The following is a 27340-nucleotide window of genomic DNA, read 5'->3' on the forward strand; positions in this document are numbered from 1 at the left end:
AAGGTTTGTCATAATCTTACTTTAAAGTCTTGCTACATGCCATTCGTCTTAATAAAAATTTCAGGGCTCTCTCAATGCATCTAAGGAAGGGAAAGCCCTTTGAGGCTTGAGCATTTGAGCATGAAATAACTCTCAATCAAAACATCAGTGGACTTAAGACACTAGATTACACAGCCTCGACTTACTAGAGAGAGAAAAAAAGCTTCCACTGACCTCCCATTCTCACAGCCTCAGCGAAAGATCACCCCCAGGGGTTGGTCTCTGCCTCTACAAATAATTGATTGTTGATGTGAAGCGGGTACCAGAATGCATGGTCATGAGGCAGCACTCAAGATGGTGATTGTAAGAATTTGGCATGGATTTGAAGAGCACATCAGAGAGTATTGTGCTATATGGATATTATCATTGCATTAAGGGGAAAAAATAACAAAGCATCTTTGCTTAATCTACAACTCGAGAGCAATGTGAGGGTCATGGACAGCCTTGGCTTTACAGTAATCAGTCACTGCACAACCCAAAGCTAAAAAGCTTTAAAGTACACTATAAGTGTAAATTTTCCTAATCAGATAAACTCTATTGGGGGGCAAATCAAGATATGTGTAAGACAGCATAACAGTACACTGCCTACAAAACATAATTTACAATCCCTACAAGGTGTGATGATGCATGATTTTGAGATACATGATAAACTGCACGAATTAGATTATTAAAATTGTAGTTAGTGATACTATATTTTGCGTGGGGTTTCCATCGGTTCTATGGTTTCCTGTTACAGTCAATAAATGTGAACATCAAATAAAACAAAAGCATTGAATTGGGGAAGCAGGGAAATGCCTTAATGCCGTAAGAGCATGCACAGTAAATGGGAAGTTCACAATGCTAACAAAAACTAGCGTCTGCAATCAGAGGTCTGCATGGCCGAAAACGAGAAGTGACAAAATTCAGCCATCTGACGAGTTAATCTATGTCACACAGCACCCATGAACAATGGAGAGCTGTGAAGGGTGAGTCATTAATTGAAAACAGCTGGTCACCCACACAAAGGTACCTTTTGTGGTGGTAAAACAAAGAGGGGTAAAGAAATCATGCGTGGAACTGTGTTAATATTACATTCAGTTACTCTGAAGTCCAACAAGGCGGGCTTTTGAAGCCATCTGTGTGGCACAACTCTGAAGGAATAACTTTACATTTATCATTTACTAACACCCAGAGATTTGCTTATATGACATGTATTTATTTGGCAAACTGACTTCATTGACCTGGCGTTGAACTATTCTGTGTTGAATTAATCTTTGTTTAAGTTTTGAATATTCAATGTGTGAATGCTAAATGGAGAAGCTAGCACTGGTCACAGGACAAGACAGCTGTCGACATTAGGTTCCATTTGACTATTATGCCCACCCACGTTTATTCCATCTAAATCCCACTGAATACACTTTATTCAGTCCTACAGAACAGCAATTTAAACATGCAGGCTGTTCACAGATTGTATCTCATCTATATGACCAAATGCAAGAGGTTGAGTGGTCTTGTTTTACTGCCTCAGAAAGATAACAAAGACATAATGTTTTTTTCCTCCTGACATTTCAAATCATAGGCTAAATATGCAAAAAAGGGAACTGAAACTCATCCAAATGAAGACTAAGTCAGAGCCACCCGCAGTTTCATTTAAGCCGAAAGACATCAATATGTTATTGTAGGGTGATTCAAATGAAACAGCTCAATGATCACGCACTGCATTTCAAAAACATTTGCACACTTTATCTGTCGAGTCTAATCTGGCAGACATGTAGCTGTAGGTTTACGACAATCACTATTTACAACCTTCAAAGAGCAAACAGACGACAAGAAAAATAAATAATCAGGCCTCCTGGAGGACAATATCTCCAGAGTCATTTCTTTAATTTGCACAGTTTTAAGGTTACTTACTTACTTACTTATATTTGCACAAGCCTGAAAAATAGTACGTTGTGGTGCATAATGCTAAAAAAGCTGTTTTGTAGATGTAACAGCTTGAGAAAAATGACAAGCCAAAGTTAGGCCTGTTCCCAAGAGGAGAGACACGTATGCATTACAAATGGAATTTCAATGAAAACTATCTAAGCTAGTGACAAGTACTTGCTTTTTTTGCAGAACTTCTGGAATATCTACTTGCCAACTGGAGTAAATGTATAGACACTATTTATAGGCTTCCTGGCTTCATTAAACAGACAATCACAGAATGTTATATGTGATTGAAGAACTTCTGCTTTCACAAAAGCACTCCAGGCACCATTTTAGAAAGATCCATATTAATGTAATTCCTACAGCGCTGAATATGATACCAATCAATATTTGCCAGGCTCCTTCAGCACAGAGTTGATCTGTTAATTTCCTTTGAATGTACAAGGTTAAGAACTGCATGTCAAGAAAAATACTTGTTAGACGGTTGCAGCAAGTTTTAGGCAGTCTTATTTTTCTATTTTTATCCATCCGTCCCACACTGTGTGTGTAGGCTTGTTCTACACACAAAGCAGTTGTTGCACTTCATGCAGGTGTACTTGTATTTACATAGTTATAGCACACTGAAATAATTATATCCACAAATATGAATAATCATTTAATAGAAAGATATTTGTTACAGATCAAAAATATGTCAGAGGCAATTTTCTACACAGGCTTAAAATGTTTAGTCCAAGCAACTGATTAGCTGAAAGTAATCTGTAACTATTATCTGTAACTACAGTACTATTTATATAATTCAGTTTTTAAGCAAGCTTTCAAGCAAAATGCTGCTTGTCTCTACCAGGGGTGCCACCAAGGAGGGGCTAAGGGGGGCACTGCCCAACCCCCCAAAATTTGCTGGCTCTCCCAGTGGCCCCCCCTGGCAAGACAGTCTTATGTTGTTCATAATTCTAATAAATGTGAGCACAAGAGAGAGGAAGACATCCTACAATGAGTTGAAACGTTAACTTGTTATCTATTCCTGCTTAAAACAGATTATTATGGATTTCAAAATCTTATTTGGTTTTCATATGCTCCTATTTTCAATGGCAACTTAACATTAATAGCAGAAAATGAACTAGGCATAACACTCTTTTCTCTTTCTTTTTTGCTGTATTTTTCAACTAACCTATATTTGGCAACAGCATAATAAAACTTGAAATCTGTTTTGGTGTGCCTTCAATAAACAATTGATTAAGAATGAAACACAACTGAATGAACACAACTACAAGTGTTATAAATATTTATCAAATACGTTATGAAGGAAGAAACCTTTCAAAGATTAATTAATAGTTTTACACTGTTTTTAAGCTTCAATCAACAACTGAATTTCCTAATGTTAATGAGCATTTCTCATTTTAGACTGCTTGCAGTTGAGAGCTCTAAACTAAGTCACATTTGCATTCAGCGCAAAAGCAGATTCAAGCAGAAATGAGCTTTTCAGACGAGCGAAGACTGAGAGGAGTTTGTTGAGGAGGGAGAGAAACAACACACCAATTTGTGGCAGCTGAAATATGACGTCACTGTGGAGGCCACAGGGAACCCACTGCCCTACTGTACAGACACAGAAAGCCAGAGACACACAGAGAGAGAGAGAGAGAGAGAATGGGTAGGCCAGACTCTCTGAGCCTGTTGGTACTTGTAGATTGTTCTTCTCTCACGGCATGTGCTTGTTATATTGGCACTGTGAATAACAGTAATGGGGGAGGTAGACCGATTTCCAGCTTTGTTGTCTTACAGACTGACTTGATTGGTTTAAAAACACAAATACAAATTTCTTTTGTCAAAGAAATGACAAAAAATGTTTAGTTCATCATGAGCCTTAGATGTTGTGGATTCAGACAAAAAGAACAAAATTACACATAATTGATGGGGATTGGACACTGGACACATGGCAGCAGTGACTCTGGATGAGTCACTGCTAAGAGTTTCTGACAAAACCAGCAATAATTACGAGAGAGTGCCAGCTTTGAAAAAACACTCACACGCTGATTACCCCATCATATTCAAGTCGCTTTAATAACATGCACTCAGGTATTGTGATTGAAGTACTGTCGGTGTCAGCTCTTCGTCAAGTATCCATTTACAAGAGGAAACTTGGTGTACCAACTACACAGGCTAAAGCTTTTAGAGTGAAAAATAACAGCTGACTTGGGGAGTAAGGCGGTAACAGAAGGCTTGGCATGGTGTGCAGGATTCGGAGGTGGGGGTGGGGATGGTTCACTGATAGGGCCTTTGGTGAGCATCATCACTGGCAACATCCATGTAAACATTACCGCAAATCCAGAAATGAATCATTGTGAAGCTTTGATCTGTCCTCTTGGGACATACTCCTTGAGTTGAAGTGAACAAATTCTCTACACAAAGTTTTGCAACGCTATCTTGGGGAACCATTTTCTCTTTCCCACCAGCACCTATACCAATATCTGTTCTGCAACAAGAACTAACTGAATAAGAACTAGCCAATATTTCCTTCATTTGTTGCTGTTAGTATATTCAGGTTTCTTGCTTCAGATCTGGCCTTTAACAGGAATCTATACACTATGTCCATGTACTTTAAATTCACTGAGCCTGTGTTACCTTACGTGACAGATGTCTGATTTTTCTTTTATATATTTTGGACAATTTCATAAACAAAATATATATATGTTATTTGAGTAAACAAAAACAAAATTGATTAAAAAAATAATTGAAAATATTGATTTTAAAACCTTGTGCTGATAAGCAGATGCCTTCAAATTGCTCAATTTGTCTGGCCAACATTTTAAAACCACAATTTAAGGCACTTTAAGAAATCATTTAAGGAAAGTGGGAAATCTGAGGGGAGGATTAGTTATGTATTTTTTCTTGAAAAACAATTTCACACATCATATTAATACCTACCGCATATGCATTCTGAAAATGTCACATAGTACAAATGCCCATAATCCCAGTGCACTGAATTATGAACTTGATATAAAATTGTACCGAGCAATTTCAACAAGCAGCTCTGCAATATACTGCAAGCAGAATTCCTCTGCATGGAAACTAATAGAAAAATATATAATACTCTATAATACCTATAAAGTGGATTCTGGCCACAATATTTCCTTTGAGTGACTGCAAAGGTGTACTTACAGAAGGAGCTGTTCTCCTTGAGACAGTGGTGAACGGGCGAGCAGGAATTCACATCAGCAAATTTTTGACCTGAAGGAGAAACAATGTATGGATTATATCTGGACTGATCACATTTCACAGTGAAATCTTTGAGAAGGAAAAAATGCTGACTGATCACAGTATTTTGGTCAGTTGAAACTACACGATTGATTGTAGACCAGCACCAATGGTCCATGATATATCTCTTAGGGGAACTATATACCATATTCTGTGCTTGTGCATTCAATCATACATGTAGTGATTTCTATATTTCCAGTCAGCTGGAGTTTCCACCCAAACATGACAAAAACCGGCTGGAAGCCAAACATCACAGTTCAGTGACAAGAAAGGTAGGACAGTAACAACATCATCATTAGTACCACCAACCGAGCAACCACTAAGTGAGTCATCTGTCTGACAGCCCGCCCAACAAAAAGCTGTATGTATGTGCCCTCTTTGTCAGCCCTGTGTGAGAATAAAATCACAAAGAGGCCAGCTGAATTCATACCCCACAACCCAACGGACATCATAAATGCTTTGAGCTGGGCTTAAAGGGAAATGCAGCTAAATTTCAGAAATGTAACATGCGTCAATATGTGACATTCCAGCAAAATGTCACAACTATGGGGTGTGGGGTGGGAGCTCGTGTCGGATGCAGAACCAACGCAAAGCTCTGAAAAGTGATTATTAAGAAGAGGAAAAAAATTAAACCTACGGTGTTTTTTAATGTTCAAACTTTGGAATAAAAAAAGGCATACATTCAAAAATATGCTGTTACAAATCCACAAAGCCAAGTATCTAGACTCACTCCTGCACAAAACAAAAGGCTCCCACAAAAAAGAAACAGAAACTCTCAAAAGTCGGTCTCAATGTTAACAATTGTGAAATTAATAAAATGGTGCAAATGACTTATATTCTCCACGCTACTAACAGTAGCATTCACAGCAAACAGTGCATTTGGAAAGAACTGATGACATCACCAGTCTGCTGACATTTTAGTATCTATGCGTTGTGCTTTAGTTTTACGGGTGGATATTCATGTACCAATCAATGGCTACTGTTGTGCCCCACTTAGTGCTGTGAAAGATGGTAAAAGACCTTTTATAAGATGACAAACAGTGATGGCTTTATTAATTAAAGTTCACAAAGTTCAGCACCAACAAAAACTCAAAGGGAGATAATGAACTTGAAAGTGTTGGAGCCATTCCCAGTAAATATGTCACTACTGTGGACCTATATTCATTAAAGCTAGACACATCAATCTACTAGAATATTATCATGATTTTTCGAGCAAGTTAAAATAATGAGCCTAACTAGTGCTATCCATCTTTGACTGACCTCATCCTACCCTGACTTCACTGCTAAATGGGTTGACAGGTTGTGTTAATGTGGGTCTATCCAAGCTTTCCATCACATCATCTACAGTACACAAATACTCCCTTTCTCGCCACCCACACAATTGTCCCAAACTCAGACATAAATCAAACTCGCTTGTGTAGGAGAGAAATCACTAACTTTGATTGCGTTTGCCTTGTTTAACCTCATCGTCACACTCCAAGAGAAACATCTGTGCAGATTCTTAGGTTAGACTCAGTAAAGTGCGTCTAACCTGAGAATCTAAGAATGTTTTTAGTGTAACACACACTAAAAAAATTGAACAAGTCGACTGTCAACAGGAAGGGAGATGCCCACAAAGAAAAGTCACCAGAGAGATAAGGACCACAGCCTGCACAGAGACACGAAAACTGCGTGATATGACTAAATCAAAAGACCTTTCAGTGCAACTCAAGACATCCGAGTGCCGATCGTGTTCCACCCAGAATAGCCACGGTACAGCTCAAATTACGGAAACCTGTCACCTGAACGTCCTAAAACACAATTTTTCGCAAATATCTGAAATAACTTATTCCATTATCCTTTCCTGTACATATTTTAAAGGGATGCTGCACACATTTATCAAAACTTCAAAAATGTCGCGTGGGCTATTGTTGTGTGCTAGAGAGGAAAAACAACATAAAGCTCTGAATGTACAAATGATAAGCTCGGTAAGTTTTTTTCTTTATTTATTTTCCTGGAAGCTAAAGAAAACGACAGTTTGTCTATAAGAAAAAGGTTAAACGTGGTCTCTTACCAGTGATAGGCTTTATCCGTTTTCCGACGCGCTCGTGTCTACTGCAACAAACTGTACGCACTGTTCCTGTGCTGCGCTCCGAGCACGCGCCCCCTTTTATTAGGTTCCATTTGTGCCATTCGCGCTCGATCCCTTTCACGACCTCGCGAGCGCATCGATTGGCTTTAACACTAGAAGTCCCAGAGATTAGTCATTTGGCTTTTCTACCTAGAAAACCCACCGTCGAGCCAAATGGCTGGTAGGCTTTTAGCTAATATCCTTAATCACCTGTGAACAGCTGCTTTTGTTATGTAAATAAGGTGGGGCCATGGTGAACCACTTGGAGTGGTTAGTTTCCTGAGCCACAAGGAATTTCAGTTTGCCTTAGGGAGAAATCAACACACATGAGTGTATTTCCTTTGTTGCTGAGATTTATTGATAAAATAGTACAAAAAAACAAAAAAACAACCATTTGTACACATATTTACAACTAACAATAAAAAGTGAGTGAGTACATTTCAATCACTCACAATCCTGGCACTGCCATGGTATCTGTAGTCTGCATTTACCACATGTGTATCTGTAGCAGTGAACACATCGCACAGTGGCATGATTGTTCTTGCATTTGTGTTTGACCTGACACGTGGCTCTTTTGCCAGGGCTAGGTGTGGAGGGTTGTGTCTGAGGCAACTGTTCTTTTCTTGCCTTCTTCCCAGCCATATGAGAGTTAGCCAACTCTCTTGCAAGCTCCACCAGGAAGTCCACCCGTCTTTCCTGCGTCCCGGTGCATGCTTGATTCAGCACATGTGCATTCAGTGCTGCCATGTCAATCATGTTATAGAACACGGCAACTGGCCAGCGCCGTGTTCCTCTGCGGACCGTGTACTCCCGCACCATCTGGTCCATCACATCCACGCCACACTTTGTGGTGTTGTAAAGGGTGACAGTGTTTGGCTTCCTTTTGGTGGTGTTATCAGTCTGAACCACGCTGTGCATGCTGCTAAGAATATAGACTGTCTTCTTCCGTTTGGCCGCATACGCCGTCAGCGTGGCAGCAGAGGTTGAAAACACCTAAGAAATAAGATAAATTGTTATTTCCATAGCACTTTTACACACAATGAAACACATAAACATAGAACCACAAAAGACCTGCAGCCTACCTGAGTGGTGAATTCATTGCGATCTTTGTATCTAGCGGATTGAGGAATTTCCCGGCGAATCTTGTTGACTGTGCCGAGGATGGTGGTTTTCCGTCTAAGAAGTTTTTGTGCAAGTGAAAGCGATGTGAAGAAATTGTCCGTGGTAACATTTCTGCCCTTGTCTAGGAATGGTTCCATCAGCCTCATCACTACATTTTCAGACAGTCTCTCCCCACTGGGACGATTGGGGTCCTTGCCAAGATATGGGAGGACATTGCAAATGTACTTGGATTTTAGGTCGCAGGCCACCCAAAACTTGATCCCAAACTTGTCAGGTTTACTTGCAATATACTGCAGGAAACAGCACCGAGTCTTTGATGGGAAGAGCTGTTCATCAACGGTGATATGTAGACCAGGGTTGTAGCACGTGATGCAGTTGGTGACAAATGATCCCCACACACTGGAAATTGCAGCGAACTTATCAGTCTTTGCTCGATCACTGCGGGTGGACCTGTCATCAAAGCGTAGGTGTTGCATGATGTCTTGGAAGCGGTTACGCGGCATAGTTCCAATGATCTGCGGGTTTCCCAGGTTTGCTGACCAGCAGTCACGTAGTGATGGAACCCTAGTAACCCCCCGCAAGATGACAATTGAAATAAATGCCATTAGTTCAGGGAGGTCCATGAACCAATGAACATCCTCCGTTTGCTCTGCATGTTGAATAGTCCATTCTTGAATGCTATGAAGCATGTCAAGAGTGATGAAACACAGGAAGCTCTGAAGGCGACTCAAGATACTTTTCCTGGCCTTAGCCGTTGGCTCTCCATCTGCAGCGTACGCCTCTATTGGGGTGAAAGGGAGACAGGTCCCCACCTGCTCTTCACGCCACAATGTGCCATCTTTCGCTGTCTCAGTCCCCAAACAAGCTCTCTTTTTAGGTTGAGAAGCAGTCTCCTCATCTGCAGTGTGAACAAATTCAAATTGTGAGCAATGGGAAGGTCAAACGAAATTGCAAATGCATGCATAGATACTGCATGCATTTGCAATTTCGTTTGCATTTGCAGATGGAGAGCCAACGGCTAAGGCCAGGAAAAGTATCTTGAGTCGCCTTCAGAGCTTCCTGTGTTTCATCACTCTTGACATGCTTCATAGCATTCAAGAATGGACTATTCAACATGCAGAGCAAACGGAGGATGTTCATTGGTTCATGGACCTCCCTGAACTAATGGCATTTATTTCAATTGTCATCTTGCGGGGGGTTACTAGGATTCCATCACTACGTGACTGCTGGTCAGCAAACCTGGGAAACCCGCAGATCATTGGAACTATGCCGCGTAACCGCTTCCAAGACATCATGCAACACCTACGCTTTGATGACAGGTCCACCCGCAGTGATCGAGCAAAGACTGATAAGTTCGCTGCAATTTCCAGTGTGTGGGGATCATTTGTCACCAACTGCATCACGTGCTACAACCCTGGTCTACATATCACCGTTGATGAACAGCTCTTCCCATCAAAGACTCGGTGCTGTTTCCTGCAGTATATTGCAAGTAAACCTGACAAGTTTGGGATCAAGTTTTGGGTGGCCTGCGACCTAAAATCCAAGTACATTTGCAATGTCCTCCCATATCTTGGCAAGGACCCCAATCGTCCCAGTGGGGAGAGACTGTCTGAAAATGTAGTGATGAGGCTGATGGAACCATTCCTAGACAAGGGCAGAAATGTTACCACGGACAATTTCTTCACATCGCTTTCACTTGCACAAAAACTTCTTAGACGGAAAACCACCATCCTCGGCACAGTCAACAAGATTCGCCGGGAAATTCCTCAATCCGCTAGATACAAAGATCGCAATGAATTCACCACTCAGGTAGGCTGCAGGTCTTTTGTGGTTCTATGTTTATGTGTTTCATTGTGTGTAAAAGTGCTATGGAAATAACAATTTATCTTATTTCTTAGGTGTTTTCAACCTCTGCTGCCACGCTGACGGCGTATGCGGCCAAACGGAAGAAGACAGTCTATATTCTTAGCAGCATGCACAGCGTGGTTCAGACTGATAACACCACCAAAAGGAAGCCAAACACTGTCACCCTTTACAACACCACAAAGTGTGGCGTGGATGTGATGGACCAGATGGTGCGGGAGTACATGGTCCGCAGAGGAACACGGCGCTGGCCAGTTGCCGTGTTCTATAACATGATTGACATGGCAGCACTGAATGCACATGTGCTGTATCAAGCATGCACCGGGACGCAGGAAAGACTTCCTGGTGGAGCTTGCAAGAGAGTTGGCTAACTCTCATATGGCTGGGAAGAAGGCAAGAAAAGAACAGTTGCCTCAGACACAACCCTCCACACCTAGCCCTGGAAAAAGAGCCACGTGTCAGGTCAAACACAAATGCAAGAACAATCATGCCACTGTGCGATGTGTTCACTGCTACAGATACACATGTGGTAAACGCAGACTACAGATACCATGGCAGTGCCAGGATTGTGAGTGATTGAAATGTACTCACTCACTTTTTATTGTTAGTTGTAAATATCTGTACAAACGGTTGTTTTTGTAGAAATTTTTTTTGGTTTGTTTTTTTTGTACTGTTTTTATCAATAAATCTTTTGGAGATTTATTTTCCTGGATGATTGAGAATGCATCAAGAAGAACACAAAATGAAGTTCACAGCTTTTAGCAGTTCCCCCTCCCCACACACAAACAAAGAGGTATTTGGCTCAGCAATCATTCACACACCCCCACTCCCTTCCACAATTCTCAGGTAACGACCCAATTTACATATGAATTGATGCTAACAGACTAGCCAAGTTAGCTTCCACTTGGCTGACAGAGGGTTAGAAAAGCCTGGGACTTCTAGTGTTAACATCCACGACGCAAATCCTTCCGCTTACCAATGGCTTTACAACGGTCACGCCCTCTGTGCCTCCTCACTACTGTTGCCTGTTCGGCATCATCCATTTGATTTCCTCCCAGCGCAAGATATGGATTACTGTTTAATGGCTCTACAAGTCCCCCTGGCCCTCTGGCTTTCATTAACTTCCTCATATGCGGATCGTTTCTGTTAAATAGCAGTCAGGGATACTGAGCTAAACTGAAAGTTATCCACACTATTTTTATTTATTTTATTTTAATCAAAGATGTTATTTCTATGTTTCACATACAAAATAATTATCTACATGCAGTGATGTGATGGACCTGTCTATGATGTATTACTTTTACCCATGCCAGCTGGAACTGACTCAAGTTGCAAAGCTGCAACCTACCCAGATAACAGATAAAACGAAGCCAGTGCAGAAGAGCAAAGAACTGAAAGTTCACCAATTCACTCTTGAGACTTGCTCTGAAAGTGAATCAGTCCTCGTAGATTCCGAGGTTAAAATGCCCAACTTCAGCATCAGAAATGATGGAAGTTTCCATTCTAATTTTATTTTTATAGCACCAAATCACAACAACAATGGCCTCAAGGCGCTATAACAATCAGACTAACCCCCTATGAGCAAGCACTTGGGACAATGGAAAGGAAAAACTCCCTTTTAGCCGGAAGAAACCAGGCTAAGAGAGGGACAGCTATCTGCTGGGACTGGTTTGGGGTGAAAGGGAGGGAGACAGTTTTGGGGGGGGGTTTTATAACTCATTTGTTTGGAGGTTGGCTTAAAGTTAAGGGTGTGAACATTTTGACTGTGTTCACACAGACCGTGCTAGCCAGCAACTGTCTGCTAGACCTCGCTTTGCTATTTTGAGTCACTGAGCTAGATCTCTTCACTGTGTTTGTGCTGTTGCTCACATTTAAAGCATTTTCAGTGGATTCATCTGTTTGTGCTCCAGTTTTTTGTGAATGAAAATCTCATACAGTTTATGAATGCTAACCAAGACTGCTAGATAGCTGATCATTTAGCACTACATTTCTCGTGACAACATAAAACAAACAACATAAAATAAATACGGAGGTGGCCAAAATGCTAACTAAATAACATGCTAATGCTAATGTGCATCTTTTATATTCAGCCTACAGATGGGTTACAGACCTGTGAAAAGGAACAAAGGTTTCCAAGGGCAACCTCATAATTGATTAAGATCTTACCAACAATTCCAGTATTGGGTGCCATTTGGGGCAATTCTTATCGTAAAACTATTATATAAATACAGTCTCATCAGTTTCATTGGCCCATAGACCATATGGAGGACGGTAATGAAAAAAATATCCCTGTTTTGTGGGAATCTTTTCTTTATTTTGGCAACCACTATTCTACAGGAAAAAGTAGGTATTTAAATATATATCTGCCTGTTCTAGTTAGAATTACCTTCAGCAGTGTTACTGCACTGTTATTAACATTGTGTTACCTCTTGCTGCAGTGCATTATGCTTTACTCATTTCTTTTTGGTCTTGCATCGTTTAACTGGGTTCTGTTGCACTGACTGTGTATCTGCACTGAGCTGTACAGTGTGTTGCCTTTGACACTGCCACCCACCACAGCGGCAGTGTCATGTAGTGTTTATTGCAGCATCACACATTAACAAACACTGTATGCGTGTTGCACAGTGTGTTGCGCTGTTACATTGCTCAAAACTCTGTTGCATTGTGTTGTGTTCAAGGGCATTCTCGGGAGTGTTTTAGAATGATTGTGATGCCTTGGTTGTTGCCAGGCAACAGCTGTCCTGAAAGAGAGATGAATGGGTGTCCCTGGGCATCTTTTTCATCTTCAGCTTTCCTTTCATCTTTCTTTTCTTCTCAATGCCTCACTTTCAGAGAGATTATAGATGTAGTCTGACTTCAGCACTTACTCTCTCTCCCTCGGCAGACACTTGCATCACATTAAGGTGCCAGCTTTTTAGTCGGAAGACACGATTCACATGGTATTAATCCCACTGATGTAATCGAAGGAGCATTTGGCTCTTTTTTCTAACAAATTGTATCAAAATGTAACAGTTAGTTCTCACCAATCAATCCCCAACTTTTCTTCATAAAATATTGCATTAACAAAAGGATTTTTTTTGATCTACAGCCATGTTAAGGCCTCTGCTTCATTCCTGAGACTAGTCCACTAGCGTAAATTGGCTCTAAAAATTCTTTGCAGGGTGCATCAGTAGTACAACTTGCTGGCATTGTTTCACACAGGTGGCTGAATTCATCATTTTAATGCCTTCCAAAACCGGGTTTACATTTACTATAATCAGTATCTAGTGTTCAAGTTCTTAAAGTTTGCATAAACATGCAGTGAAGACATTATACATTGCACATACACAACTTTGCTATTGCGTTTCAGAAGAGACTTTTACACAGCAGCAATGATACAGCTGCTAAACCTGTTTGTAGAGATGTTAGACCATAAACTATACATGTTGTGCCCACTCTCGTATAAAAGGCAATTAGTGGAGGCAGGCAGCATATTTTACATATAAATAATAATAATTCATATGCAGAGTGCGGGTTCTTTTGTTTTGTGGAGGAAATGCACTCATTTCAGAGTGGTGAGGCGGCTTCGGCGCATCCTGACACACATGAACAGAGAATGAAATGAAACCACTCAGGTGGTGTGCAGCTGCGTGGTGGATTTCTGTCACATGCAATTTAACCCTGAATAGGTAATGTTGGGTTTTATCACTCCTTTGTTATGCGGTTTGTTCACAACTGGCATTGTTGCCAGTCTGCATTCATTACTAATGCGTGTGTGTTTGGAAATGGCGGAAAGGGAAAGCAGAAATATGTTTTTCAGTGAGGATTATAAGCTTGTACGCAAAATATGAAGTAACAAACATAAAAAAAATAAACAGATAATTAAAAATTTAGCAGCTGTTCACACCTGTGTTTCTGTCAAAATCCAACCAGAAGGAAATAATTCCAAAACACTCACCCACACAGCTTCTTTTCCACTTTTTGTCTCATGAGAGGCCCTTTCTGGGGTTTGCTACAACCGCTACTGCTGCTCTGCTGTATAAACAGTGCACAGGTGTCTGATTGGATGCATCAGCCATCAGGAGCGACAAAGAGGTGAGATGTACAGAAGTCAAATCAAGTTCTCATCAAATCATGATCAGTGAACAGAAAGACAGAGCCCGTGCATTTGCTTCACTACACAGAGAGTTTTAATCAGTGTTAGAAAAGTGCAATCAGGAGCTTATAAAAAAACTTACAGAACTCTTAGGCACTCCTTAGTGTCTTTAAAGTGTGAATATAGCAGTCACAACAGAGAACGTACACTTTCTTCCTGTTGATGGACTTGAACATGTCAGTTACATACAAACAATACAACATTTCCCCCTGAAAAGCAACTGTGTAGCAGATGTTTAGGAAATCAGGAATTTTCTGAGAACATTTCTTTCTGTGACAGTTTTCGTTACACATGCTGATCAAACAAAGCTCATCATTAGTTTGACTGACTATGGAAACAATACATGCGAGGATGCAAATGTTAAATTACAGTTAAAGATTTCACCGGGCCCTGATGGTGAAAAACAAATCACAACCAGACCCTTTGAAAGGTACATTGTCTAAGGCAGGTGTGTGTGAAGAAGTATGCGAGAGAAGGCATCTACTAGGACAAAAATAGCAAACATGTACAGTATTTACCATTCAACAAGTAAAAAAAAAAAAAAAAAAACTGAATTCATTATGCCATAACATTTTGTCAGGATTATGGATTGCTTTGTAATGTACAGAAGTATAAAGTTTAATGGCTACTTTTTCTGGACTGATCGTACAAAGAGCTCTTTTTCAGATGCCTCGCGTGGCTTTTGAGGATCGTGTTACTGTGTAGCGGACATTTATTTATTTTTTAAAATATAGTTTAGTGGTGAATATGCTCCAGTAGAATTGCAGTCTAGAAACTATCTTTGGTGAAAATGTAAACAATTGCACCAGAACAAAAAAAATAAAATGCTTGAGGAAAAATGAAACAAAAACAAAAGCAAAACAACATACTTAACACAAATATATCTTCACCTGATTAGGAGTCCTATAACTTGCTCTGTACTAGCAAAGAGTGCTCATAATAATAAGCAAGCTATAACTCCTCCCTTAAACATTGAGGACAGAAAATGCAGTATAAGCTTTGCAGTATACATTACAATAGTTACTCTTTAGGATCCCTTTAGGATATTGATTAACTGAGGCATAATAGCTGCAGTGAGCAGGGTGATTCAGCGACTAAAACAAAGGCAAGACGAAAAAAAAATCATATATGTGTTAATGTGGATATTGATGGCACATAAGAGGGGTACAGACATTCGTTTCTCCCTGGTCCCAGATGTAAGGCACATTACAGGGCACACAGTTATCTCCAAACCTAATCCCCACCCCAGTATAAAAATCAGCATGACAACACGCTGGTTTCATTTGACATTTTGCTGCCTACACTAGAGCTTCATCCCCCATTGAGTGCAGGACACATGTGCCTCTCAGTCTGCAGTCTGTTCGTTCAACTATCCACCTACCCACCCACCCACCCATCTGTCTGTCCACTTTCCAACGGCACTTTACCACTGCTCCCAGCTCCAGTCATCCCCGCCTCCAAACACGATAAAAAAGCCTAAGATGGTGAGAAAGATGACGGCGTTTCCGGTCATCACCAATCCACAGGCGCCCCACTTGATCTGCACGACAGAAATGGCCCATTAGATTTCCACAGTAATTTTGTTTTCACTGCACATGCACTACTTGTACGCACAGATGAATTTACGCTCATTTAGTAGGATCCGAAAGTTTTTTTGCTGTGTATTCAAATAAAGTAAATAAGTAAAGAGAACTCACGGTGTTGGTACGGGCCAAAACAATGGGTAGTCCAAACGATGAGACCACAATGCCAGTTGTTAAGAAATAGGCCAGCTCTCTGCAGGCATTGCTGGATTCAGAGTCGTCACTGAGGCGTCTGGATATGAAGGTCGGGATGGGACTTAATACGTAGAAAATCAGGACAAACATCGGCCAGTAGACCCTGCAAAAACAGATGAAATTGTCAAAAATATTTACAAAGGACATGAAACACTCGTCTTCAAAAGAATGAAACATCTTAGCACACCTGAAGCTCAGTTTACTCGTCATTAGGAGTTCTAAAACTGTGAAACCAGTTACAGAAAAATGTTCTGGGGCTCTTAGGGTGATTTCCAGTTTTGAAGTAGTAACTTCAGTCACATCAGTTGTCTCAACATGGGCTTGATTTTTTTTTTTCTTAATGAAAGAGAAAAGCTGCATTAGAAACTGAGGTTTGAGAGATGTTGACATGTAAGGGCGGCAGGCTATTAATGAAAGGCACTGATGAGCTGCATTACAGAAACTGGCATTCCTGGAGTGTGACCAACAAGAGACTATAAGAGCTATAAATACAGGCCTTGACTGCATTGATCTAGCCTTTTTTTTTGTCTCCAATCAAAAGTCACACAATGTAACTGCAGAGTGAATGATGTTGTTCAGAGCTCTTTGATAAACCACAATCAAAACTCAGTTATTTCTGTAATAACGTAAGTCAGTGTCATAAAGTAGCAGGTATAGCTGTTGATACGTTTACAAGGAGAACTTACCCGTAGGTTTCTATTGCACAGCCCAGCAGAAGAAATGTCAGTCCAATAGCACCACTAAAGGACAAACCAACCAGTGCTAAAAGGAGACACCAATAACTCTACATTAATCACAGAGCTGTTTTTGGCCAAAATACAAAACAAATACACGGTAGCCGTGGAGCACTCGTGGCAGAGCTGTCGGTAAACTAAGAGTTAGGATACACTGGATAATAGCAACAACTCTAATGCATAAATCAACAGGTTAATAACTTATCTGGCAACAGATCTTAATGATCTGCGACAGAGACGCGAGTTTCGAGATGATACAGCAAACGATTTGAGCAGTGTGGAAAACTCAGCTTACAAACTTTTAACTTCAAAAACTTTAACACTCAACTTTCGGCTGATCCAGCAGAGCCGAAATTTAAAAAATACCTTTAATGCCTGCCATTGCGGTCAACGTCTGAAACCCCCTCTTTGTGTTTATTTCTGCTCTTTGTGCAGTGTTTACGTGCTCGGGCTCGATGTCGTCGTACAGGAACTTCCTGCTTCCTCGGTCGGGTTTTCCTTTCTCTGCATCAGGTGACCTCCTTAAAGCTACAGTAGCTCTGCGGCTAGCTGGGCTTGACCTTCTTTACCGATATATTGTAATCTTGACGGGCAAAAAGTTTCACCTCACACCATTCACCACCAACGTTGACCCAAACAGTCCTAGCTGGTGACGTAGTCTTTCGATGACGAGCACGAGAGGATTTAGCGCGTGCCTCCAGCGGGCTTTACACGTCTGCGTGTTGTGTTACAATATAACCTGCTGCAGTAATACAGACTACATTACTTATTCGTTACTTGAGTATTTTAATTGTTTGTTACCTTAAACTTACTCTTCCCTACATTTGAAATGGATATCAAGTCTATTATCAATATTATTATTATTATTATTATTATTATTATTATTATTATTATCATTATTATATTTATTTATGACTATTTATCTTACCCAAGAGATACTTTCTTGTCGTTTTTCCTTATTGAATAACAACTACTATTACTTGAGTAAAATTCATGACCCTACTTAAGTAATAGAACTAAAGTTTCAGTATTATAATGTAGTTAAACATTATTCAGAATTATATAAAATATACTGCTGGATCCTAATGACTGATTTATTATGGCATATATCACTATAATCTTACAGCTGGGGAGTTTTATCCACAATAATATAGTATAATACACTGCTTGAAAAAAAATAAATAAGGGAACATGTGATCATCACAGTACAAGAAAAAAAAAGCTAAAAACGTTATAAAGCACTGAGTCCATTCCCCCTTTGTTTGTGCAGGTACACTAGTGAGGCAATAAGAAAGCAATCCCAGCAAAAAGGGACTGGTTTTGCAGGTAGTGGCCAAAGACCGCAGCCCCGCCCTCTTCCCTTCTGACTGATTTTTCTGTAGTTTTGCTTTTTAATCTGTGTTCTTGTCACTGTTACCTTGACCTTGACCTGTCTGTAGGTGCTTTTGCAAGTCGGTTTGCTATGTCTCCCAACAGAGTGTGTGGATAAGATGCCATGCTGTGACACAAGGAGACTTGGATAGGCCCGTATAATGGCATAAACTCATCAGCAGGACTGGTTTCTGCTCCTTTGCGTGAGGAAAAACAGGAGGAGCACTGCCAGAGCCTTATAAAATGACCTGCAGCGGGCTACTCATGTGCATGTTTCTGACCAAACTGTCAAAAACAGACTCCATGAGCACAGTATGAGGCCCCAGCATCCTTTAGTGGGACCTGTGTTCACAGCTCAGCACCATGCAGCCGGTCTTTGCCTGAGAACAACAGATCTGCCAGGTCCATCATTGTCACCCAAATGAGAGCAGGTTCATGCTGAGCACATGTGACAGGTGTGAAAGAGTCTGGAGATGGCAGGACAAACCTCACAATGCTTGTAACATCATCTGTGACGCGAACAGGGAGCCAGTGGCAGACCAGTCAGTTCTGGTGTTCTCTGGGGGCATGCCAATCAAGCTGCCCAGTGCTGTTACCCCAATGGAGTCCAGTTCAGCATATATTAGATTCATCCTTTAAAATATGCAAGAACAATATGAAACTATGAAGGCACTATATTTACAAATAATATATCCGGGTACAGGTTCTGTACTCTGGCCCTATACATGCTCACATCCAATGATGGTGGGCATTACTAGATTTACAGATTACAATAGTGTTGGTGTGGAGACACCAGAGGAACCAATATATTTAGACCCCCAGACACACCCTTGAATATAATACCATGTTATGGATTTACTTACCTAGAAAAGGCATGAAAATACTTCTTAGTGCTTCTTAGGCATCTTTATACTATGCATGTAAATAGGTTTTGATTTTGTTTACTGACATTAGGTTTATCATTCATAAATACCTGACTTTTGTGTCCTCCTTAGTTAACTTCCTCTTCTATTTGCAGTCTGTAATATAATATTGTGTTACTGATGGACAGATCCTGATGACTAAGTAACTATGCATGTAAACTTGTGCAATCTTGGGCTGAAATTTTTAGTGGAACCAAAACTCACACCACGGCGGGCCTGAGATGAACCACAGCTGGCCTTCCCCTTGCTGTGTTGTTGTTCCCCTTCAGGTTCAGTGCATTATGGAGATGAAACCAGAAGAAAGGGACAGTACTTCAAAGGGCATGAGTGATCACAGAGCTGGGGCAGATGTTTGTGGACTCGTGCTGTTGCCGTCCAGATGGAAATTATGTGGTGCACTCACCTGATATGGATAAGCTATTTAAAAAAATATTTTCTTGCAGTTTAAAAGTTTCCTTTGTTGTTGTTGCTTTGTTGGTGTACTAAAAAGGTAGCAGCATAAGTTGTACTTACAGATAGTGAAGTAAAAGAAGAAAAAAAGAAAAGAAAAAGAGGACCCTTGTCACAGTGAAACTAAAAGATCTTTAAAAGATGTTTTCTAGGGAGCAATCTTTAAATGCTGACTTGTTGCTTTTTGAGCTGGAAAGCCGTCACTCACTCTCAAGCACCCACCCACGCACTCAACTTCAATTTCAGGTTATTATTCGCTGATGAGATTTCATTTTCCCTAAATTAAGGGGTACGCATGATACAAATGACGGTTTTAGAGGATTAACGACAGGAAACAGCCCGTTCCTTCTTTTTAAACTGAGCACCTGCTGCACGAGAAGTTATTTCACTCACAAAACTGTCATGTTTTAATTTTCTCAACTTCACATGTCAAGTAGTCTTCAGTAGTAACTGGTACAAAAAGAAAAAGATTTTTAAAAAGAGACAGCGCTGATGCTGTTTTTCAAAGAGTTTCACTGAGGAAGTGAAAGTGCTGCTTTCAAGTCGCTTTATGAAAACATTATGCTCAAATAGGTTCAATTTGTTTCGCTAAAAACGCTGACCTTCCTGTAATCTTACAGATTTTAGCCAGGGCCTCACTGGTGAGAATGAAAATGACAGTTAACAAAAGCAAAATTGAAACAAACTAAAGTAGATGTAATATCATCTGCCATAAAAAAGCACCAAAGCATGCCACAACCGAACCAAAAACAAAAAAGCCATTTAATATATTACATTTAATTTCATTCAAGTGCACACTTTTGCATCATATGTAGCTACAACTGGATTTGAGACTTCCTTTATAAAAAACAAAAACAAACACACAAAAAAAAAAAACAGGATGGAAAAACTTAAAAAAGAGCGTTATTTTGTCAATTGATAAGGAATCATATAATGACAGACGGACCAGTTCGACCTGTCCTGTGATGAAGCTGAGAAATCTTTAGAGCGATAGTGGCAAGGGGTGCCAGCATCACCTGTCCAAAACAAGGATGGCACAATTAGAGACTCATGCACCTTGCTGCCATATGTGAAATCATCCAAACAACTACAGAGCAGTAATACTGTTCCTCTCCACCACACAGCGCTACATTTCATTTAAAAGAGTTCTGAGTTTCTGCTTATTGATTCAAATGTTTGTCTTTTTTGCCTGTTCTGGTCAAAATGCAGTTTTCACTTTTAGATACTCCACCTGTGCATCCCCAAAAATGTGTTCTTTCTCGTAGCTGTCGAGATAGATTTGAACTGTTGCCCCATCAAAACTGGTCCCACTGAGTCTGTAGATGATTCGAGAACCATCAGAGAAGATTATCCGCAGCCCCTGCAGTGAAAACAGCCCAGCGCAGACTGAGAGGATTTTTTTTAGGGTTTGCAAACACAGCTGAGAGGCTCTGATGCTGACAGATCGCATACATTATGCATCTGTGTATACCGCAAGATTATCATTACAGAAAAATGCACCACAGTGTGTTTCGTGTACCTGATTCCTGGAAATGGTGCCGTCTACCGGGTCTGCATACTCAAAGCTGTCTGCTTTCTCCACCTGGTAGATTTTGTCTTCCACAGCAAATCTTTGCCTCACAAAGGTCTTGTCGGTGATCGTGATCTCCAAATCCTCCATCATTTCACATGCTGCATCTATGTCTACATTCTCGTAGTCATACCTGGGCAAAATGTAAAGAGTAGAAACAAAAATCAAATGAGAAAAAACAGCTAAATAAATAAACTAACAGGTACTTGTTATTGATTGTTGATGCCTTATTTTACATATGTGTTGTAATGTGGCTTAATTTGTGTTGATAATGAATATTTTGTAATCAAAAGTGAGTCAGTACAGACAATACTAACACTACTAATAATACTCTCATGTTAAATGTTCTTTCGTACAGTGCAATACCACATATGTTCCACTAGGTGTCAGTAATGTTCCACATGTGTCTTCACATGTCTCATCAACCCACCTGTTACAGCTTCATCTGTATCAGTGACACAATTTCTGCTTAACTATAATTCAGCAACTTAGAACAAACAAATAAGCAAACAAATAAAAAAAACTTTATCACATAACCTCAGTAATAACACTGTGTTTTTTTAGTGTGTCCACATTTCACCTGGTGAAGTAGTTTCTTCCATATTTTAGCCAGTGGTCCTTAACTAAATCTTCCACACTCTTCTTTCTGGTGGCCAGGATAGACAGCCATGCCAGCACAGCCCAAAGCCCATCCTTCTCACGAATATGGTCTCCTCCTGAAGCGTGAAGTGGAATTTGGTTGACAGTGTTGAGAAAACATAAAACAAAAACCCAGAATCAGAATCCTCGTCTTCTTCGATTTAGTTACTTGGTACCTGTACCAAAGCTTTCCTCTCCACACAAAGACAGCATGCCTGCATCCATTAGGTTCCCAAAGAACTTCCAGGCAGTGGGAGTTTCATATAGCTCGATTTTCGTTGCCTTGGCTACTCTGAAGGAAATACAATGAAAGAGTATTCTAAGGCAGTTTGTTTTGATGGTGATATTTGAAAAGCAGACCACACGTTTACCTGTCTAATGCCGCACTTGTGGGCATAGTACGAGCAAAACCTCTCACCCCTGCATGCTGAAAGTACGGGATGCAAAAAATGTTGTCAGCAATCACAGCCACGGAGTCAGATGGGGTGACGAAGAAGCCATGTTTACCAAGGATCATGTTCTGGTCCTAGAAAGCAGAAAGAGGTTCAAGATTAGAAATCAAAGCCTGTGATTCAGGCCCAAGGAAATGTCTTTTGAAGCTGCATTTTTATATTACATATACTGTAATGTTTGAAAAACCAAACAAACAAATAAAAAGCAGAAATAATAACTCGGTAAGCCCACCCCATCGGCATCAAATGCTGCACCAAAATCATACTGTCCGTCTCGCATGCTGTCAACCAGATCTGTAGCGTATATGGGGTTAGGATCTGGGTGTTGACCCCCAAAATCCTCCTTAGGGACACAGTTAATGGCAGAACTGGCAGGACAACCCAACTCATCACACAGTATTCTCCTCACGTAGGGTCCTACCGCTGGAGAGCGGACAGGTGAGAGAGACAGGAGTGAGAGAGGACAAAGATGAACTAGGCAGATCTGGTGTTGCACAAAGTATGTTAAAACAACAACAAGGAGAAAACTCAGGCTCACGGTGCTCCAGCCCTGACTTTTTGTTTCAGTGTTTGGGGACGCTCAAAATAGATTTAGTAATCTAATGAGAGTAAAGTCACAGATCTGACAACCCAATGTTACCTCTCCCAGAATAGAACAGAGCCTCGAACATTTATCTCATTATTATCTCCATGTTGTTGTAATATTGGTAAGCTTCTCTTTTACATTGCTGACATGAATGTGAGAAATATGGAAATCATATAGATTTGAATAGTATCATGCTTCATAGGCAAATGAGTTAAAGAACTTGCTGGAGTTGCGTGCAAATATAACTATGACATTATACAATAAATGAGTTATGAGAGCATTTTCTCTGACCTCCGTGCAAGGCATCCAGTCTTATCTTGAAGTGGTTCTTGCCAGACAGAAGCTGCTTCAGAGCAGCAAAGTCAAAGATGTTCCTCAGCATGTTAGCGTAGGACTCCACAGAGTCTACGATTTCCACTGCGCACCGCCACAAATCAAAAACAAAACTCTATCCATCATCAGGGAAAGAGAATGTTGACTAAATACATAAATACACTTACAATAAGCATTTGACAAAGAGTAAAGACAATATGTGTTATTGTACCTGCAAAGAATATATCTGGTCAGTCATATAACTAGCCTCATATCCCTTTTTCCCCCACATGCTCATTAATTTCGATGACGAATGAGAGACTAACATTAATGCTCTAGTTCACCTGTGAATGGCTTGAACTTGTTCTCCAGGTCAAAGGTCTGTTTTCCCATGGTTGTCAGATCCACTTGTAGTCCAGGGCAGATGGCAAACTCCTCAATGGTCCTGCTGATCTGAAAGATCTTGTTTGTGACTGCGTCGTTGGCTGGGCCTGAATGAGGCAGAAAAAGCCTGGTTTTATGATGACAGTGTGAAATTGCAGTATTGTAATAGTAGAAAAATCTTCTATTGACAGGAATAGTGATACTGACTATTGTGTGTTGTTTTGATGTTTTTGAACTTTGTCCCAGATTTGTGTCAATACAAGCATCACATTTTCTCTGTGTCCGAGCCACATATCCCAATGAGGCCTTATTAAATGCCTGTCTTCTCCTGTAACACTATTTTGTACTTGGCCAATGCATCTGCATGCTTTCTTTTCTCAAGTTACCATACCTCCATTTGCAGTATTAAACTTAATGCCAAAGTCTCCATCAGGTCCACCGGGATTGGGGCTGGCAGTGAGAATGATGCCTCCGATGGCTTTGCATTTCCTGATCATACAGGAGACGGCTGGCGTGGACATTATCCCGTGGTGTCCAATGATCAGACGACCCACCTGGGGAAAAGTCACATAGGCGTGTTTTTACTTGGTTGAGAAAAATATGTATCTTGATATATCAGCGTGAGGCAGGGGTGGGAATAGCAGTAAATATCAGGTTTGTCACAGTTCTTGTCAGAAGTAAATAGGATATTTTATTTCACAAACGGCACTTGCGGCACACCAAGAGCAAGTTCTATCATGTGTAAGTGTATTTTAAATCCCTCTAAGTATATCATTTACCCGGCCCAATTAACAGACACATTTGGATCTAATCTGGAACACTTGTGTAGGCCATATGTGTTCCAAACACCTGACGTGTGCTGCGTTTAAAGTGTCAGGTGTTTATGTCGGCAGAGAAAATAAAAAGCAACTGGTTAGGTTAAGTGGCTAAATTTTAAATGCTGTTCATGACAGGTAGAGAGTGTCATATAGGAGGGTTTAGGGCCTCTTATATGGCTCCATAATTTGATGTGGCACCAATTGGTATCATATATATACATATGTATATACATATATATATATATATATATATATATATATATATATATATATATATATATACATATACATATATATATATACATATATATATATATATATATATATATATATATATATATATATACATATATATATATACATATACATATATATATATATATATATATATGTATATGTATATGTATATATACATATATATACATATACATATATATATATATATATATATATATATATATATATATTGTATTTTATGCAAACCAGTGCAAATATGGTATAAAATAAACATCAGGTGACCTGTTAGCCCACAAATTAAAATGCAAGTTATTTGCTTTGAAAGATCAGTAAATGGTGACTGAATGTAACGGTGGTGGATGTTTCTCTGCCAATAACACTTAAGCCTTGCTTTCACTAATCTCCCAGGAAAATGAAGGATCAGTTATGCTACTAAAACAAGGGGATACCCCCCTACCCCCACCTCCCCTACCCCAGGTAGCTCAGATTATGTTTGCAGAAAGGGTCCTATTATTAGAGGAGGCAAAAAAAAAGTCATAGAGGGAGTGATGGAGAGCATTCCCTCGACATGGAGAACTCTGGGACTTGGAGGTGTTTCAAAGTGACATTTCCAATAATTATTATTAGATCGGATATTAGATACTGAACAGAGATTAGTCTAATATCTAGTCAGTATCTTATATCCATATGCAATTTATAATTTCATTTAAAAGTTATAATTATTTTTTAAAAATAGAATTTCATCAAAAATTACGTTTTTGGTTTTTTTTCTACTTTTTGATTATAGTTTGGACAGTAAAAGCAAAAGTCACAGGCTGCAGTTGACATGAAGCAGCTACAATCGCTGACAAAGAGATAATAAGTTACTGGGGCAGGTGACACTGACACACATGCAGTTATCTGCAAATTTGCTCATGTGCACACCCGCCTGCCAACATGCACACACAAACAACGGAAGCGGGCCCTTACACATGGTGACACTGACCCCATTGGCAGCTGCCATCTGCACAATGACCTGAGTAGCAGTTCGATTGAAGAAGCGTCCGTCTCCCCCCACCACCATGGTTGAACCCTGGCGATCGCGCAGGTCAATGGAAGAGAAGATACTCTGGATGAAGTTGTGCAGGTAGTTCCTCCTGGACTGGAACACATAGACCTTTTTCCTCAGGCCGTTGGTGCTGGGTCGCTGGTCTGGGTAGGGGGCTGTAGGGACAGTCAAGACCTGCAGAGGGCTGTTGTCCATTGTTTCAAAATAAAGGTCTAACTTAATGCTGCAGCACAGACAGCAAAGGGGAACTTGTTATTTAGAGGGAAATCCCCTGTCAGCTGACATGAGGAATGGTACGGAGGAGCAGAATGGAAAGGCAAGAGATTGACTCCTCCTATTATTTTACTGGAAGCAGAGGGTGCTTGTGCAGCCCAAAATAACCTTTCAAACTAATGTGTGTGCAGAGGCAGGCAGAGTAACTGAAGACGCTGCTTCACACATGTGCAGGGAGATCACTGTCAAGTCTGCATGGCAAAACACAAAGAAGTGTGTGTGTGTGTGTGTGTGTGTGTGTGTGTGTGTGTGTGTGTGTGTTTAGGTGTGGTTGTCGTGTGAACGGTTTGTCTATCTGTAAAGTCCTGCAGCTGTGCTTAGACTAATTATGCATAAAAGAACTATGACCTCCGTCATCAAAGTCATGTCTCACACTATCTCAGGAGAGGATATTTCTCGTTTTTAATGCTGTTTGTGGAAGCAGACAGTGGGACAAGCAGTCAGAGTGTAATTGGGAACACACATGTGAGGTTTTAAGGAAGTATCAGTTTTCACATCAGACATACTTCATGGTGCAATCAAATCTCAGTGAAGTCATCTGCACGCGATGGAACAACACTGCCCTCTGGAGTTTACTGAGCCGTACTAATCAATCAGTAGAAAAAAAGTTCAGCCTAAGAGGAAATTCAGAAATATTTGTTCAAAAGTCAGCGTGCCATGTAAAATAAATAAATAAATAAACATTTATTTGTTTTGTCTGCATAAATTTGGGTGCTGTTTTATTTTTTTGTTACTGGAACAATGTGAAAATATAACTAAAATGTATTTCTTTTGAAGTTATTTAAAATGTACTTAATTAAAATAATGCAAAAAAAATACATTAAATATTAAAACCACTACAGCATGGATTTTATTTATTTATTTATTTAATCTGAGACATAAAAATTTCACCTTACTTTTTGGGAGCTTGAGGTCTTTGTTGATATATCAAACAAATTTGCCCCCCACCCCCACCACCACCCCTTACCGGAAATTTTGGTAATTTTGGTAAATTTCAAGTTTGTTGCCTCAGGGTAACAATGTGCTATAAAGGTACCAAAATGTTACCGTTTTCTCAGACTCATGCAACAAAATTAGGTAATCGTATGGTTAAGAGTTTCAGTGTGTCTGACACTGAAGGTTCTGTATGAGAAGTTTATGACACAGAGGTGGATATGATATTTATATTATTTGACTTTTAGGGTACCATTGCATCCTGGTACCTTACATCTCACTGCATAACGTCCTCTCCAAGCACCTGAACACACTTCATTTACTACACACGCACATTATATATGTATGACCCTTAGCTGACCTCGGATCTTCTCATTTGTCCTCAGACCTGATTCCAGGATACTCT

General features: G+C 40.2%; 4 protein-coding genes across 6 annotated transcripts in view; 1 reads left to right on the top strand and 3 right to left on the bottom strand.

Moving 5' to 3' along the window:
- The window catches only part of LOC100690322 (cAMP-specific 3',5'-cyclic phosphodiesterase 4B), a 45896-nt gene extending 38494 nt beyond the window's left edge, over positions 1 to 7402 (bottom strand). The window contains exons 1-2 of the mRNA XM_005458065.4: positions 7250 to 7402; positions 5101 to 5169 (exon numbers count right to left, since the gene is read on the bottom strand). The gene's annotated coding sequence lies outside the window, so the exon portion shown is untranslated. The remainder of the gene's footprint in view (positions 1 to 5100; positions 5170 to 7249) is intronic.
- Positions 7403 to 9625: 2223 nt separating this feature from the next.
- Positions 9626 to 10662, top strand: LOC109195389 (uncharacterized). The gene is made up of 2 exons (XM_019347391.1): positions 9626 to 10237; positions 10327 to 10662. Exons 1-2 carry the CDS (start codon positions 9695 to 9697, stop codon positions 10660 to 10662), a joined length of 879 nt encoding a protein of 292 aa, XP_019202936.1. The 5' UTR covers positions 9626 to 9694.
- Positions 10663 to 14437: 3775 nt separating this feature from the next.
- Positions 14438 to 17582, bottom strand: leprot (leptin receptor overlapping transcript). The gene is made up of 4 exons (XM_003453366.5): positions 17305 to 17582; positions 16891 to 16966; positions 16124 to 16307; positions 14438 to 15966 (listed from the first exon to the last, which is right to left on the bottom strand). The coding sequence occupies exons 1-4, from the start codon at positions 17318 to 17320 to the stop codon at positions 15850 to 15852; spliced, it is 393 nt and encodes a 130-aa protein (XP_003453414.1). The 5' UTR covers positions 17321 to 17582; the 3' UTR covers positions 14438 to 15849.
- A 317-nt stretch (positions 17583 to 17899) lies between these two features.
- Positions 17900 to 26648, bottom strand: LOC100690054 (phosphoglucomutase-1). Of its 3 annotated transcripts, XM_005458067.3 has the most exons (12): positions 26508 to 26648; positions 25666 to 25883; positions 24017 to 24179; positions 23586 to 23732; positions 23221 to 23346; positions 22576 to 22766; positions 22263 to 22417; positions 22068 to 22183; positions 21833 to 21968; positions 21202 to 21385; positions 20914 to 21042; positions 17901 to 20698 (listed from the first exon to the last, which is right to left on the bottom strand). In XM_005458067.3, the coding sequence occupies exons 2-12, from the start codon at positions 25741 to 25743 to the stop codon at positions 20609 to 20611; spliced, it is 1515 nt and encodes a 504-aa protein (XP_005458124.1). In that variant the 5' UTR covers positions 25744 to 25883; positions 26508 to 26648; the 3' UTR covers positions 17901 to 20608. The 3 variants fall into 3 exon arrangements, with proteins under 3 accessions (XP_005458123.1, XP_005458124.1, XP_003453366.1); XM_005458066.4 differs by lacking the exon at positions 26508 to 26648 and having other exon boundaries at positions 17900 to 20698; positions 22074 to 22183; positions 25666 to 26470; XM_003453318.5 differs by lacking the exon at positions 26508 to 26648 and having other exon boundaries at positions 25666 to 26470.
- Between the last annotated feature and the right edge of the window lie 692 nt (positions 26649 to 27340).

The sequence above is a fragment of the Oreochromis niloticus genome, linkage group LG18, assembly GCF_001858045.2.
Source record: "Oreochromis niloticus isolate F11D_XX linkage group LG18, O_niloticus_UMD_NMBU, whole genome shotgun sequence".
NCBI classification, from domain to species: domain Eukaryota; kingdom Metazoa; phylum Chordata; class Actinopteri; order Cichliformes; family Cichlidae; genus Oreochromis; species Oreochromis niloticus.

Coding starts and splice junctions, on each gene's coding strand:
- LOC109195389 (XM_019347391.1), top strand. CDS start 9,695: ATGCCGCGTAACCGCTTCCAAGACATCATGCAACACCTACGCTTTGAT. Junction 10,238..10,326: donor GCAATGAATTCACCACTCAG/GTAGGCTGCAGG, acceptor CTTATTTCTTAG/GTGTTTTCAACCTCTGCTGC.
- leprot (XM_003453366.5), bottom strand. Junction 16,308..16,890: donor TGTGCAATAGAAACCTACGG/GTAAGTTCTCCT, acceptor CTGTTTTTGCAG/GGTCTACTGGCCGATGTTTG. Junction 15,967..16,123: donor TTTTGGCCCGTACCAACACC/GTGAGTTCTCTT, acceptor TCTGTCGTGCAG/ATCAAGTGGGGCGCCTGTGG.
- LOC100690054 (XM_003453318.5), bottom strand. CDS start 25,923: ATGGACAACAGCCCTCTGCAGGTCTTGACTGTCCCTACAGCCCCCTAC. Junction 21,969..22,067: donor AGAGGAAAGCTTTGGTACAG/GTACCAAGTAAC, acceptor TTCACGCTTCAG/GAGGAGACCATATTCGTGAG. Junction 21,043..21,201: donor GCACCATTTCCAGGAATCAG/GTACACGAAACA, acceptor TTTTCACTGCAG/GGGCTGCGGATAATCTTCTC.